The sequence below is a fragment of the Dreissena polymorpha genome, chromosome 6, assembly GCF_020536995.1.
Source record: "Dreissena polymorpha isolate Duluth1 chromosome 6, UMN_Dpol_1.0, whole genome shotgun sequence".
In the NCBI taxonomy this organism is placed as follows: Eukaryota; Metazoa; Mollusca; class Bivalvia; order Myida; family Dreissenidae; genus Dreissena; species Dreissena polymorpha.
The window spans coordinates 85532872-85549935 of record NC_068360.1 but is presented as its reverse complement, the minus strand read 5'-3'; the positions used below and the strand labels follow the sequence as shown (position 1 = coordinate 85549935).

Sequence of the window (17064 nt, the reverse complement as noted above, 5' to 3'; positions counted from 1 at the left end):
GGGGGGAGGGGGGGGGGGGGGGGTCATCGAAATAACTGCGAAATGAATAATTTATTCATCCGCGGATTAATTCTATATAGTGTATTTACATTTGAGAATTGAGCTAACGTATCCGTATTGAGATGACAGCAACGGTTTGAACGTAGTGACGTCACGGTGTGTATGCAATGTAAAAGAATGAATTCGAGTGCACAGGTCGATGTAACGCCCATGTGACCGAGGTAAACATACGAATAGTGGATAGTTTGCAAACATACATCAAAAGCATTTTGATAATTGTATATCTTATTATATGTGTTTGCTCTTCGCGAATTCCAATGTTTTAATTTAGCTTTTTATCGTTTGTATAATTGTGATCAGATATTAAAATTTTTGTGGAAAGGGCGTCAATTTTTTTTTCAATAACACGGATCACCTTAAAAGGCGTCCCTTCTGGTGGTTAGACATGTCAGTCAATACATGTGATAGTAATACCACTGAATGAAAAATATATAATGTAGCATTCATTTTATTATCATATACTACACATACTATTAAATGTGACTCTGTATAAAACACACGCTATAAACAATGACTATAAATTGTTTTTCATATTGCACCAATAATAAACAATTAAATATCAAAATAAACCTACTATGAGCGAAATCTTAAAGGGGCCTTTTCACGTTTTGGTAAATTGACAAAATAAAAATAAAATGTTTTAGATTCGCTAAATTTCGTTGTAGATATGATATTTCTGAGGAAACAGTTGTACTGAACATGTACAATGCTCTAAAATATGCATTAAATGCATCTTTTGACGATTTTAAATCCTGAAATTATAAAGCGTTGCAACGCGAAACATTAATTTAGAGAGTTCTGTTGTTGTCGTTTTTTTGTGTGATACTACGAGGATTGCTTGTATGGAGGATAAAATACATCACTCATTTTATGAGCATGGATGGCCGAGTGGTCTATGCGATAGACCTTTGCTCCAGGGGTCAGTGGTTTGAGCCCAGATGAGGGTTACTTTTTTTCTTTCTTTATTTTTTTTTAACTGGAGCTTTTTAGATCCAATGTTTACATTTATCAATATAAATCATTTAATTACAAACTTCAATACATGCAAAAATCTATGAAAAGGCCCCTTTAAACATGATATGTTCGAAATAGGTGATCGTTTGGGCACCGGGAAATATCTAATATCCACCATATCATTGCGAAAAGATTGCTTTAAAAGAGATAAATACTCGATATATAAATTATGCTCATACGATTAAGGATTGTCAGGTTAATTTTGTCAAGCTAGAAATGAGTCATTGAACAGATTCAGAAGCAATACTCACTTACAGGAATGATCACGAATAGCACCATATTTCGCATTGAGTACATCTCGTGGGGGAATATGCCTTCCCTAATAAACAGTTACATAACCAGTACATAAAAACACAACCGTTAAACAAAAACCGCTTTATAAACGTTTTAGTCAACGAATCAGTGATTATTCATAAACCCATTCTATATGGACACAATTATTTAACTTTGGCAGCAGGTTAAGGTAACTCTATCTTTTCTTTGGCTTCTGGTATAAATTCGGGATTTATCTCCCATGAGCCTAGAAATATTACAGCGTCTTTATACTCCGGCGGAGGAGTACGCTCGTAGCTGAGATCTGGCGTTGGAGGACGTGTGACGTCACGAGGTTCCCGTGTCTCAGAACGTGAAAATATTTCAAATATTGAGACGTGCATATTGGGAAATCGAGAGCGCCACGCTCCTGATGGTCTTCTCGGTCCAGGCTCAGGTACTTTCGGTCCGGCCGGAAGTCCGTCTGGCGATAAGGAAACAACCGACTGACTTTCTGGTATGCCTAGCGTAGTTGACCCGCGGCGACTGCTACTATATGTTTGAGATCCTGTTCCTGGCGTTAATTGAGTAACATACGCACTAAAACTTGCATTAGAATGGCCGGTACCCGCGTTCTCCGATTGAAATTCTATTTCGCTAATACTCCTTACAGTGTCTCCGAACAGAAACGAATACGTCGGCGGCAAATCCGCCCGAGCACATGACTCGCTACTTTTGGTGCCGGAAACCAGCGCCTCCGACGCTGACCTCCGCCGTCGCTTCACGACTCGCGCAATGTGCATGATAGCAATTCATATGACACGGACGCCAACGGAGAGACCGGCGGCAATACCTATGACGCCGAAATTTGTGGGCGGGGAGCTATCCGGGGCAGCTGGAAATACAGAAAACATACTTTGAATTAGCCTTATGCAAAAGTTTCTGTCAAATATCAATTATAGCAAACGTATTATAAAGTGTTTTCGATAAAGCGTTGTATTGGTCAAGAAAAACAGTATGTAGTGTGTAGTGTGTAGGGATTTAACCACGAGGTCGTAAGCCCGAGTTAAATTTCAATAACTACATGTCAGAAACATTATAAGCGGATATCTAACGACTTTGCGAAAATTAAAATAATGAACACAAGTATCGCTTTTCAACTATTCATAAGCCATGCAACAAATTATACCCGTATATAAACAAAACATATGGAAAGAAAGTTTTCATTTTAGTTGCACATACATGTACATGTATCAATACTTGGTAAATAAAAATGGTTTTCTATTATCGTTATTTATCCGCCAGTCAACTCTTTGTCATTCTGGATGCAATTGTTAAAAAAGTAAACTTATGGTTACTGATAACTACTATTAGTTTTCGAACACACATATACTTGAGTTTTTGGTAATTAGTACTGTCTAAAATCAACATTAAGTATTAACTAGTCCTTCCATCCTTCCTCCCTTCCTTCCCTCCTTCCCTCTCTTCATTTCTAAGTTTACTAAACATTAAGAAGAACCGGTCGTTCGCTATTACTAGTAATACATTTATGTATTAATTTTTGACTTAAACAGGCATTCGAACCGGATTGCATAGTTAGCACACTTGCGGGGTTTCCTCTGGTCGGAGTCCCTACATAAGATACCGGCTGTGGTACATGGCTCATCTAGGATGTCGGCTACTAAGTCACTTGAGAGAGCGTCAAACGTCAACGTGTGATTGTCGACGTCACGACATGCGGCGTTGATTAGAGAGTACCCGCCGCAGATTTGCCAGCCGCGCTGAAATCGCGAATACAAACTTTTGATAATTGATTGAAATATGTACATGTGTGGAGGTTTGAGGTCGCCGTGGTGTAATGGATATGGTGTTCGCCTAGCGACCGGTAGGTCATGGGTTCGATCCCCACTGTGGGAGCGTTCTGTAGATCTCCCCCAAAAGACACCAAGTACTGGTTCTAGGCCCAGGAAACGGTCTCGAGAGCGTTTCAATAAGCCTGAGGCTTTCGATGAAATCGGGCTAAAATAAATAGGTTTAAAGTAAGCGAGGTTTCATTATGTGATGTAGCCATTGGCTCGTCTGTTATGATTGTCCATGCCTTACTTAGCTCAGCTCCAAGCTCGTGAACGGAGTTGGTGTCGTGGGAATTAATTTAAACACATATTTTTTAGAACATGACACGGTCCTATAACTTGAATTTATCATAAAAACGATGACGGTATATATTACTATACTATTCAAGTTCAATAAATATGCAGTATATTTCAAAATGAAATGTGTACGATTCTGCTTGGCAAATGGGACAATATTGAGTAATGATGAATTATAACATACGATTGAAATGTTAACTAGACAGATCTGTTGCTTCACAAGACGTGGTTGATCCTTGTTTAAAATGCGTAATTATATGAAATCGGTTTAAGAAAGTTTCCACATTTTTTTTCTAGTTTTTACTGATTTTAGGAGACACACGAAATGGCCCGGAGAGGGCAGTGCTACGACATGATTACATACCGTGTGCGATCAATTTGAAATCGGGGATAACAAATTATTATGTCCATTCGCCTTATACACGTGGCACTTATAAACATTTACAAAATAACTAGAAACAGTTGTAGGGTCAAAAAACGATCTGTACATAGCTTGTATATAAATCGCAATTTACAATAACTCAAGCCATTTTCAACAAATCTGTTTTGCCTACATACATAACTCTTAAGAAATCTCGAGTTATATTTATCACATTTCGTGTCTCCAATGAACGATTAACGTAAACAAAGCCGCTTGTTTTAATTCGTATATCAATCATGCTAATTAGTGAATGACATGTTAAAACAGGCTAAATCTGTTTTCCCTTCTGTATTAAGTGTCTTGAAACAACACACTCCATTATAACCGCGTCACATTTGCATTTTTATTCAATCACGACGTGACACAATAATCCTGTTATTGGTATGCATAAGGATGAGGCTGTTTTGTTCATTTTCGTGACACACGTGTTTTGACACACGTGTTTTAAAATCACGTTTGGCATCTACGTTGTTTATGAAAACTATGCAAGGATGAGATAATAAATTACAAAGTAATTTAGATATAATGTTGCTTCGATGTAACCTTTTCTACAGCAAATGTCAACGTTTTTATTAATTAACTGCGTGTTGCGAAAAAAATCTTCGGCAATATACGGCATGTTCCTTATTTTCGGACGACGTTGCCCCATTATAATGTTTCACGATTTCGTGTTCCCCGAATGCAAAAAGTACGATAGTTGATGCATCACATATGTTTTTTAGTTGCATAACCGATATATCATCCACGCATGTTCAAACTGATACTTGTTTCGTTCAGCTGTCCATCAAACCAAAAACATATGTGTATTAATGTCTCAAGCAATCTCGTAAACAAGAATGATTGATCCGAGAACGCAATGTCGGGGCATCTTAATAAACGTACGTTTAACTTCGGTGAGGAACATGGTGAAGACATCCTTCGAAAGAAATACTGTCGTAAGGCGCACTGTTTGGCCTTGCATGTACGTCAAATTGCAACTGAATCAGTCATATTACCAGTATGTGAATTTAGACTTGACAGTGAATGTGTGGACTGATGTATTGACATTGAACGAGATTGACCAACATACGTGAACAAAACAGATGTTTGATAATAATTTTTGTCTTCAGGCAAAGCAACAACAAAATTATGAAAATTAGACTCACAGCCATATAGAGCCTATACCGTAGGTTGAAGCCAAGTGTCTTAAATTAAGCGTTATACCGGTCCGAAATTCTGTATCAATGGTATTTAACACAAAATATACGATCAGTATTATATCGTATAAACAAATATCTGGTGTTGATTATCTAGGTATGTACTGTTAATTAAAGTAGCGTCAGATAGTAACCAACATATTAATACTTTTCCTTGATCAATGGTCTGAAATGGTAGAATGTAGTTATTGTGTAGGCTTTCAGAATTAAAATCCACCTAAATCAATAAAACGTTAGACAATAAAAAGAACACGCAGTATGGCCGTTTCATAAATCTTTATTAATGCATTTATATTTGGTTCGAACAAAAGAAAATAGGTTTTCTAACCAAACACATCTTATTCTATGTGTTTGACTCTTCGCGAATTACAATGTTTTAATTTAGCTTTTTGTCGTTTGTATAATTTTGATCAGATATTAAAATGTTTGTGAAAAGGGCGTCAAATTCTTGTTTTTTTTTCAATAACACGAATCTCTTAAAAGACGTCCCTTCGGGTGGTTAGACATGTCAGTCAATACATATAGGCCTTGTTCTGAGAAAACTGGGCTTAATGCATTTGCGTCAAGTGTCGTCCCAGATTAGCCTGTGCAGTCCGAAAAGGCTAATCAGGGACGACACTTCCCGCTTAAACTAGATTTTCGGTAAAAAGGGACTTCCTTTAAACGAAAAATACCATTAAAGCGGAAAGTGTCGTTCCTGGTTAGCCTGTGCGGACTGCACAGGCTAATCTGGGACGACACTTTACGCACATGTATTAAGCCCAGTTTTCTCAGAACAAGGCTCATATGATAGTAATACCACTGAATGAAAAATATAAACAATATATACAGTAGCATTCATGTTATTATTATATACTACACTAACTACTACATGTGTGTTTGTATAAAGCACACACTATAAACAATAACTATTTGTCTTTCATATTGCACCAATAGTAAACAAATAATTTTCAAAATAATTTACCATGAGTTATAACCTAAACATGACATGTTTGAAATAGGTGATCTTTGAGCACCGGTGAAATATCTATAATCCACCATATCATTGCGAAAAGAATGCTTTAAAAGAGATATGGGCCGTGCTCTGTGAACAGGGGGTTTAATGCATGTGCGTAAAGTGCCGTCCGAGATAAGTCTGTGCAGTCCGCACAGGCTAATCTGGGACGACACTATACGCATATGAATCAAACCCGTTTTTCACAGAGCACGGCCAATATATACTCGATATACTCAGTATATATATTATGCTCATATGGTTAAGGAGTTACAGGTTAATTTTGTCAAGCTAGACATAGGTCATTAAACAGATTCAGAAACAAAACTCACTCATAGGAATGATCACGAATAGCACCATATTTCGCCTTGAAAACATCTCGTGGGGGGGAATATGCCTTCCCTAATTAACAGTTACATAACCGGTACATAAAAACACAACCGTTTAACAACAAACCGCTTTATAAACGTTTTAGTCAACGATTCGGTGATTATTCATGAACAAATTATATATAAACATATTTTTTTAAGTTTTGCAGCAGGTTAAGGTAATTCTATCTTTTCTTTGGCTTCCTTTTCTTTTGCTTCTGGTACAAATTCAGGATTTATCTCCCTTGAGCCCAGAAATATTACAGCGTCTTTATACTCCGGTGGAGGAGTGCGCTCATAGCTGAGATCTGGCGTTGGTGGACGTGTGACGTCACGAGGTTCCCGTGTCTCCGAACGTGAAAATATTTCAAATATTGAGACGTGCATATTGGGAAACCGAGAGCGCCACGCTCCTGATGGTCTTCTCGGTCCAGGCTCAGGTACTTCCGGTCCGGCCGGAAGTCCGTCTGGCGATAAGGAAACAACCGACTGACTTTCTGGTATGCCTAGCGTAGTTGACCCGCGGCGACTGCTACTATATGTCTGAGATCCTGTTCCTGCCGACAATTGAGTAACAGAAGCACTAAAACTTGCATTAGAATGACCGGTATCCGCGTTTTCCGATTGAAATTCTATTTCGCTAATACTCCTTACAGTGTCTCCGAACAGAAACGAATACGTCGGCGGCAAATCTGCCCGAGAGAAAAACTCGTTACTGCTGGTGCCGGAAACCAGCGCCCCCGAAGCTGACCTTCGCCGTCGCTTGACGACACGCGCAATATGCATGATGGCAATGCATATGACGGGGACGCCAACGGAGAGACCGGCAGCAATACCTATGACGCCGATATTTGTGGGCGGGGAGCTATCCGGGACAGCTGAAAATACACAAAACATACTTTGGATTAGCCATATACAAAAGTTTCTGTCAAATATCAATTAGAGCAAACGTATTACAAAGTGTTTCCGATAAAGCGTTGAAATTGTCAAGAAAAACAGAATGTTGTGCTTATGTGTAGGGATTTAACCACGAGGTCGTAAGCCCGAGTTAAATTTCAACCTTCAGAAAAATTATAAGAGGATATCTAACGACCGTGCGGCAATTAAAATAATGAACACAAGTATCGCTTTTCAACTACTCATAATCAATGCAACAAATTATACCCGTACATGAGCAAAACATAGTGTAAGAAAGATTGCATTTTAGTTGCACATACATGTGTCAATACTCGTAAAATAAAAATTGTTTTTCTATTATCGTGATTTATCCGCCAGTCAACTCGTTGTCGTTCTGTGTGCAATCGTTCAAAAAGTAAACTCATGGTTACTGATAACTATTGTGAGTTTTCAAACACACATATACTTGATTTTTTTTAGGGTAGAATCGCTGTCCACAATCAGCACAAATAATTAACTAGTCCTTCCTTCCTTCCTTCCTTCCTTCCTTCCTTCCTTCCTTCCTTCCTTCCTTCCTTCCTTCCTTCCTTCCTTCCTTCCTTCCTTCCTTCCTTCCTTCCTTCCTTCCTTCCTTCCTTCCTCCATCCGTCCCTCCGTCCAGTCGTCCTTTCCTCCCTCCATCCCGTCGTCCTTCACTCCGTCCCGTCGTCCTAACCTCCATCCCGAACCTCCCTTCTTTCTTAGTTTACTAAACATTCAGCACCGGTCGTTCGCTATATTATTAATACATTAATTAAGGTTTAACTTACATAGGCATTCGAACCGGATTGCATAGTTAGCACACTTTCGGGGTTTCCTCTGGTCGGAGTCCCTACATAAGATACCGGCTGTGGTACATGGCTCATCTAGGATGTCGGCTACTAAGTCACTTGAGAGAGCGTCGAACGTCAACGTGTGATTGTCGACGTCACGACATTCGGCGTTGATTGGAGAGTACCCTCCACAGATTTGCCAGCCGCGCTGAAATAGCGAATAAAAAACTTTTTTACATGTAATAAGGAAATTATTATTATCATTGACCTATAACTTAATAATTAATTGAAGTATGTACACGTGCGGAAGAATTGATACAAGTTAACATAGTAAAGGGGAAAAAATGTACAGATGGGACAAGCGAGGTTTCATTATTTTACGTACCAATTGGCTCTTATTTTATAACTGTCCATGTCCTACTTAGCTCAGCTTCAAGCTCGTGATTGGAGTTGGTGTCGTGGGAATTAATTTAAACACATATTTGTTACAACATGACACTGTCCTATAACTTGAATTGATCACAAAAAAGACGTCGGAAGATATTACGATACTATACAAGGTCCATCTCAATATGCAGTATATTTTCAAAATGAAATGTGTACGAATCTGCTTGGCAAATGGGGTAGGATTTAGTAAGGATGTATTATAACATACGATTGAAATGTTGACTACACAGATCTGTTGCTACACAAGACGTGGTTGATCCCCGTTTAAAATGCGTTAAGTATATGAAATCGGTTGAAGAAAGTTTCCACATATTTTTCTAGTTTCTACTGATTTTAGGAGACACAAGAAATGGTCCGAGGAATGCAGTACTTCTACAGTATTACAATTTGAAATCGGGTATAAATCAAAGTACTGACAGTACTAGTGTGACAATGCTTTTGAAGAGGATGGATATAAAAGCATCAATTTAAGTTTATCTACATCACCACATTTGTGTATGTGGGTGCGAAACTTTGGGTACGAAACAAAATTTGGGTACGAAAATTTTGAGTACCAAAATATTATGTAAAAAAAAATTGGGTGGGGAAAAAATTTGGGTAGAAAAAAATGGGTACGACAAAAAAATGGGTACGACACAAATGTGGGAGTACGGGGAAGTAGTATCCGTGGGGGAACTTGACCCATTCAGCGAAACTGTGAGGCGGGTTCCATTCTCGATCAAATCTAAAAATAACTACATTTGGGGTTTTCCCAGCGTCACAGCGTTTGAAATGCCACCTGGCAGTTTGGTGTTTGGTTCCTGTCCCGAACCTCTCGATAAATTTGAAAGAGGACGGGAACAAGCTGCCTTTACCTTTTTCAATGATAATCAGCGAGGTATGCCGATTGATAAGATTTAGCTAACGCAATCGGACAGGCTCGGTCTTTTACAAAGGTCGCAATTGTGAAGATTTTTTTCATGGTAGAATAACTTATACGAGCTGCTTCGCTGAAGCAGCATCGTCAAAAATATTATGCCAATTCGCCTTATACAAGTGGCACGTAAAAACATTCAAAAAATTACTAGTAAAAGTTGTAGGGTTAAAAAACGATCAATTCATGACTTGTATATAAATAACAATTACAATTACTCAAGCTATATTCAACGAATCTGTTTTGCCTACATACATAACTCTTGAGAAATCTCGAGTTATATTTATCACATTTCGTGTCTCCAATAACGATCAACGAAAAAAAAGCCGCTTGTTTTAAATCAATGATGCTAATTAGTGTCAGAATGACATGATAAAACAGGCCAAATCTGCCTTTCCTTCTGTCTTAATTGTCTTGAAACAATACGCTTTATTATAACCACGTCATATTTGCATTTTTATTCAATCTCGAGGTGAAAAATAAGCCTGTCATTGGTATGCATATGGGTGAGGTTGTTTTGTTCATTTTCGTGACACACGTTTTTTGGCACACGTGTTTTAAAACACGTGTGACATATACGTCGTTTATAGGTTTCCATGAAAACTATGCAAGAATGTGATAATAAATAACATATTTTATAATCGCAATTACAATTTAATCTTTTTTCGAATCAACTTTTTCTGCAGTATATTTCAGAGTTTTAATAAAATAACCGCGTTTTGCGAAAACGAATCTTCGGCACTATGCGGCACGAGACTTATGTTCGGACGACGTAGCTCCATTATTATTGTTCACGATTTCGTGTTCCCCGTATGCAAAAAGTACAATTGTTGGTACACCATATATGTTTTTTAGTTACATAACACTTGAAACGATATACCATCCACGCATGTTCAAACTGCTACTGGTTTCGTTCGGCTGTCCTGCATACCAGCACCACATTGCACATGTGTATTAATGTCTCAACTAATCTCGTAAACAAACATGATTGATACGAGGACGCAATGTCGGGACATCTTCATAAACGTACATCAATCTTTGGTGAATAACGGTAAGGAAATCATTCGAAAGTAATACTGCCAAAAGTGTTACTGTCTGTCATAGCATATTCGCCAGATTGCAACTTATCAGTCATACTACCAGTAGTTGAATTTAGACTTGACAGTGAATGTGTGGACTGATGTATTGACATCGAACTAGATCTCGAACAACATACGTAACAAAACAGATGTTTAATAAAATTTTGGTGTTAAGGCAAAGCAACAACAAAATTATGAAAATTAGACTAACAACCATATAGAGCCTATTCCGTAGGTTGAAGCTAAGTGTCTTAAATTAAGCGTTATACCGGTCCGAAATTCTGTATCAATGGTATTTAATACAAAATATACGATCAGTATTATATCGTATAAACAAATATCCGGTGTTGATTATCTGGGTATGTACTGTTAATTAAAGTAGCGTCAGATAGTAACAAACATATTAATATTTTTTTCTTGAGCAATGGTCTGAAATGGTAGAATGTAGTTATTGTGTAGGCTTTCAGAATTAAAATCCACCTAAATCAATAAAACGTTAGACAAGAAAAAGAACACGCAGTATGACCGTTTCATAAATCTTTATTAATGCATTTATAGTTGGTTCGAACAAAAGAAAATAGGTTTTCTAACCAAACCTGCGCGATCTTCATTAAAACAAAGAATGACCAGTGTCGTAAAATTAATCATAAAAGGTGACAACATCAACGCTTTACGGTTCACATGACAAGTCGAATACAGCTTGCATTGTAACTTTTTTTTAAACGCGTCGTTTGATTCGTTGAATTCCGTTACAGTATAGTACACGGAAACCTACGAGAAGCGAAATATGTATTAATGACTACGAAATTTTGATAGTTTAATCGCCCACGGTAAATAAAGAAGCATAGCTTTTTTTAGTGAAAGTAGAGAACGAAATAGTTAAATATGTTTTTAATCCTGCATAATTATTGATCATCGTATGTTAAAATCGAAATATTGACATTATTCTTTCTGATCGATTGAAACCTTTTTTATGCCAATCGTGATACATCGGCTATCTCCGGATTCCTTCGGATTGATTTGTAGAATAAATCGTCTGCTGATCCAGAGTGATTTTATGCGTGTGTAATTAACAACTTGGGTTAAAGATCGCGTGGTATATTTTATCCCCATTAAAGGGACCTATTCCCGTTTTTGTGAACTGACAAAATTGAAAAACAAATGGTTTCAGATTTGAGAATTTTCGTTGTAATAATTATATATGCGATTAAACAGTAATACTGAAAATTTACCGTGCTCTCAAATGTCAGTTATATGCATCTTATAACGATTTAAAGACCTTTCAATTATAAAGCGTAACAAACGCGAAACGATTGAATAATTTCAACACTTCTGTTGATATTATGTTGATATATTTTGTGAAATTACGAGGATTGTTTACATAAAGTATACGATAAATTGAATATCATATTATCACGGATGGCCGAGTGGTTTAAGCGCTACACTTTGGGCAGTGGTTCGAGCCCGGTTGTAGATGACATTTTGCTTTCCATATTTTATTCTTGTATTATAGCTTTTTAGTTTCGATGTTTACATTTTAAATCAGTTTTTATATTAATCATTTTATAATTAATGATTTTTTTATATATAAAAATAGTCATTACAAAATTAAATGGATAAAAAAACAATTTAAAGAATTTAATGACACACTTCAAAACATGCCCAAATCTGTTAACAACTCCCTTAAAAAATTTGGTTATTCAACGAAGAAGAACGATAATCCAAAATTTGTTCTCAACAAAAGATTAACAAAAACATTTATATATCAACCATTTCAACACCGATACGTAATTTTTATTGTGCTAGTAGATCGAAAAACAACTTATCCTCGGTATAAACAACATTTGCCAACTTGTATAACCAATTGCAATTTGATGCAAATAATAACGATTGACATTGTATGCGATTATAGAAGGATTATAAATAGACCACATGTGCTTGTAACAGCTAACTAGTGGTTTCTAACACATTTTAACTCATTTTGGGAAACGTCTATTTAACAGAGCTTAAAGACTTGGCTGCATTGTTACTCGTGAGCTAACAGAACTAAACATGTGGTAAATGACCTCTGTAAGCATGTTTCTTACACACACCCGGATGTGGGTAAATGACCGATAGGGCGAGGAAACAAAGCCTTCAATCTAACAACTAAGCGAGATACTGCATCGAACTGCAACGCACCTGTTCCAATATTATCAACCAATTATGAGATTATTTATGATACCCTAAAGATTTATCAACAAACAATACGGTATACATGAAAGATCACTGACCACTGATTTTCATAAGAATGAAACGAATGTAAATTAATTTGACTTGGTGCGCTTATACGCCAACTCTAACTTTAACAATATTTGTTAAGAATGAATATTCTTGACAGATTATTGAAGAACGATTTGCGCCTGGAAAGTTTGTTAACCCTTACAGTGCTGGAACCGAATTTTGAAGGCTTTTGCAAACAATTTAGATCCAGGTGAGACGCCACAGAACGTGGCGTCTCATCTGGATCCAAACTGTTTGCTATTCTGATAGTATTCTTTGAAAAAAATCGAAGAAAATGCTAATTTTAGAAATTCAGCAGACGACATTTTAGCAGATGACAAATTACCCAGCATGCAAATGGTTAACGTACAATTATTTGTAGTCAAGTCGAAGAATGAGTTGATGAATACGAGCCCGAGCCAAAGAGCCCCGGAATGGGAGTTATATTAAGAAAACCGACAAGAGTGTACCGGGTAGTTTCGATAAGCAGTGGTAGCGGTTGAAAAAATACAGTTTGAGGCTAGGACGTTGATGTGAAAAAAGGTTCAAGTAAGAGTATCAGTGCAAAAAGGCCAAACACAGAGCGGTTCAAAGAGGTGTAAGTGAAGGAAAGATGTTAGTTTTGAGTGTTGAATTATTCAGCTACGTTTAGTATAAGAATGAGCACGATTTGTTTTAATGTTGCTATTTCTCAAACATTGGCAACGTTAGAATTGGCAGATCATTATAATCGAAGATTCGTGCAATTCTTTACTGACCATTGCACTTTTGCATCGATCTCTGCTATTTAACGTCACCTACATTGTGATATTAAGATGGTGCACAAAGATGGTACGCCCAACAACCCTCCCCTTTAAATACCAAGTTCATGCACTGACACCACGATAGCTAACCATGCCAATATCTAACATTAACCCCATATTTTCCCTCTACCTACCCTGCGAATGGAGTTGACTCTCTCGTCGTCCTGCTCGCCGGAAGTGGGCTTGTCCGTGTTGTACCAGGCTGTCCACGTCCACGTGCGAATGCGCGTCGTTTCTTCCGCTGCATTAACTGTAAACAAGGACAACAAAAATCTCAACAAAATACTCAATATATGTTGCTGCTGATACTATGAATATCGCTGTTCCGCTGGTGAAGCAAATATTGTTAATTGTGCTGTTGCTTCTATAACTACTGCATCATGTATATATTATGTTGCTTTAAAAGACTTCAACTAATACCACAACCATCCTCATCCCTATCGCCAGCACCATTACCACCACGATATCATTAAAGGGACCGTCAACCGCGATTGACGAAAAAAGAAAAGTTCTAAAATACCGATTTTTTTTTACAATTATTAGTTTATATTGATTAAAATATCACGACTGGTATATTACATTATTTGAAAAAAAAGTTCATATTATCAGTATATTCGGTAATAAAAATAAATTCGCGATATGAAATCGAAAGTACATCACGAAAATAGGTGACATAACGATATACACACTATAAATAACGCAAGTAGATTGATCATTTTATATATGTAATATATACACTTCACTACTCATGCAAAATTTGCATTCCTGGGTTTACCATGTTACGATAATGATCAATCTACACGCGTTATTTAAATTTAACTGGAAGTTACCTGGTACCTATACCCAGTAATATTTATTACCGAATATACTGAAAATATGAAAACTTAACAACTTTTTCCAAGTAATGTAATTTACTAGTCGTGATATTTTAATCAATATACACTAATAATTGTAAAAAACGATATTTTAGAACTTTTATTTTTTCGTCAATCGCGGTTGACGGTCCCTTTAAAGTGATATTATGCGCATTTTTCACTGTTGAATTGAGCTGGAAAGAATTAACAGATCAAAAGAGCTAGTCAAAATGTGGTATCTGACCAATTACCTGCAGCTCATCTTGCTACTAGTTTTTCATAAAAATATATATTCTATTCGATATTTTACATGACTGTACAGTCCTCTAAGCCGAGCGGAATTGTCTTTTTATTAGGATCGGAATTAGTGTTCGTGTGTCGTATAATCGAATCTGCACTAAAACTAAATTTAGACCCTAAATTGTATATCGAATCATTTCTGTTGTCAGTTGTCAAAACGAAAGTATGGTTGATATTCAAATGCATTATTTTTCTCTTTCCGAGATATTGTTTTAGTATGTGGATACTGCATTAACAAATATACGTGTATATGAAGTGAAAACACCAAAAAATAAACAACGGTTGCGATAGACACCTATAAACACAGCATATAATGTTAGATGCGCATAATATCACTTTTACTACCACTTCTGCGATATATGTTTCTTTTGCTGCTATTAGTTTTCTTGTAATAGTTTCACTTCCTTTAGGACATTACGTGTTTGTCACATGCGCAGTGCACTACATAATAAATGGTGAGTTCACGTTATCTGTATCGTCAAAGCCATCGAACGGTCAACAAAGACCAGGATATACGCAGTGGCGATAACAGATCTTCCTTGTCCGCTCTCTTCAAAAAAGAGGAAAACGTCTATCTGATTTCCTTAAGGTTATCAGAATATCAACAAGCAATTAAACACAGCAGCTTTTCAAACCTTAAATCATTGTCCTATTTTATTCCACGAAACGTGGCAAATTTAAATCCATCTTCAGTTTAAAGCACGGTATTATCACTTGAGAATACTTTTGAAACCTCCACTTTTTATATAACATATCGGACACATTATAGGTAAAGAGACTCTAAACAAGTTAAAAAATAGCATACACCTGACGAACGCTTATCAAATACGCGTATCATAAAATACAAACAGAAGTATTTAGCCTGTTAAGAAACCGACAAGAGCGACAATACAAGCACAATACGGTTAGCGAATGTAGCTACTATAAGCATTACAATTTAATTACCGGATGTTACGATTAGCACTAGCATATGCGATAACTTTAGCACGTTTTTCATCGGACCAAACACAAAACTCTTAAACGACATTTTTTTTGTACCTTTATCACCGGACGTTACGCTAAGCAACTTCAACTACGAATAGTTCAATATTGCAATCACCAGCATAATTCTTAGCAGAAATAAATACGAAACGCTTAGCACTTTGATCACCGGACGTTACCCTTAGTTCAGATTTAGTTTAAACCTATGTATTTCAGTTCGATTGCATCGAACGCCTAAGGCTTATTTGAAACACTATTGAGTTACTTTCCTGGGACTATTTCCAGTACATGGAGTCTTTGAGAGAGATAAAGAGATCTAAAGAACGCTTCCAAGGTGGGGATCGAGTCCATGACCTCCTGGTCGCTAGGCGCACATACAGTTGAACACTATACAAACACGAATTAAAAACACGTTCAGACAAAACTAAGAGCCATCTCTTAAGAAACTTAAAACACTTATTATCGAGCACAATAATGTACGACAACATCACTGTAAAAAACATGTACAGAAGAATCAGATTTTACCATACCACATTGGACGAGGAAGGCCGCCAGCGCAAACGAATAGAGGCATGCACTTCGTTGAGGATGATAAGTTCCATGCATTTCTGCTGTTCGCCCACTTAAATTCTTTTGTTATTAATTATTTAATTATTATATTAATCGGTTTATTGATAAATAATCATCGAACTGTGTTCCCGATTTTGGTTTTAGCCACAACTCAGCGACACAAATTTCAATAAATGTTGATTATTTATTTAGTTGACACTCCCGTTGATATCAATGCACAAAATACAACCGTGCCTCACTGTTACCTTGATTAAATGTGCGGTATGATGTGCGGTTTATTGGTTTGAAACGCGCAGTTCAAATTGTAGTAACAGTATGAGTCAGGCTCGCTAAACAGTCCTTCCTTCTACTTCGTGCATTGAAAAAAACACACACTATTAAACCGAATAACTTATGATATTGTAGAAATCTCTCTTATTATCTCACAATAATCGCGAACATTTCACAGGTACATTCATTCATTATGTCACAGTTAGCACATCTATTGTATACGTATTGTTAAATCAGCACGTCACAATAGCACAATACTTATTCAGCTCGCCGCTTTACTCGTAAGCCTATATATAATGTCCATTTTATATTGACTGTCAAAACATGAATAATTTCACGGTGGTTGAATGCGTTATGTATATATTCAACACGCTTTTGTTATTTCCTGATGACGTACTTCGTTTATCGGTAAGAAACTACT

General features: G+C 36.9%; 1 protein-coding gene across 1 annotated transcript in view; it reads right to left on the bottom strand.

The window, feature by feature from the left end:
• Positions 1-5354: 5354 nt before the first annotated feature.
• LOC127833303 (uncharacterized) overlaps positions 5355-17064 on the bottom strand; it is an 11813-nt gene continuing 103 nt past the window's right edge. The window contains exons 1-4 of the mRNA XM_052358483.1: positions 16334-17064; positions 13803-13918; positions 8162-8372; positions 5355-7333 (exon numbers count right to left, since the gene is read on the bottom strand). The exon at positions 16334-17064 is cut by the window's right edge and continues 103 nt beyond it. Of these exons, the coding sequence (XP_052214443.1) occupies positions 6630-7333; positions 8162-8372; positions 13803-13918; positions 16334-16409 (1107 nt within the window). The 5' untranslated portion in view covers positions 16410-17064 and the 3' untranslated portion in view covers positions 5355-6629. The remainder of the gene's footprint in view (positions 7334-8161; positions 8373-13802; positions 13919-16333) is intronic.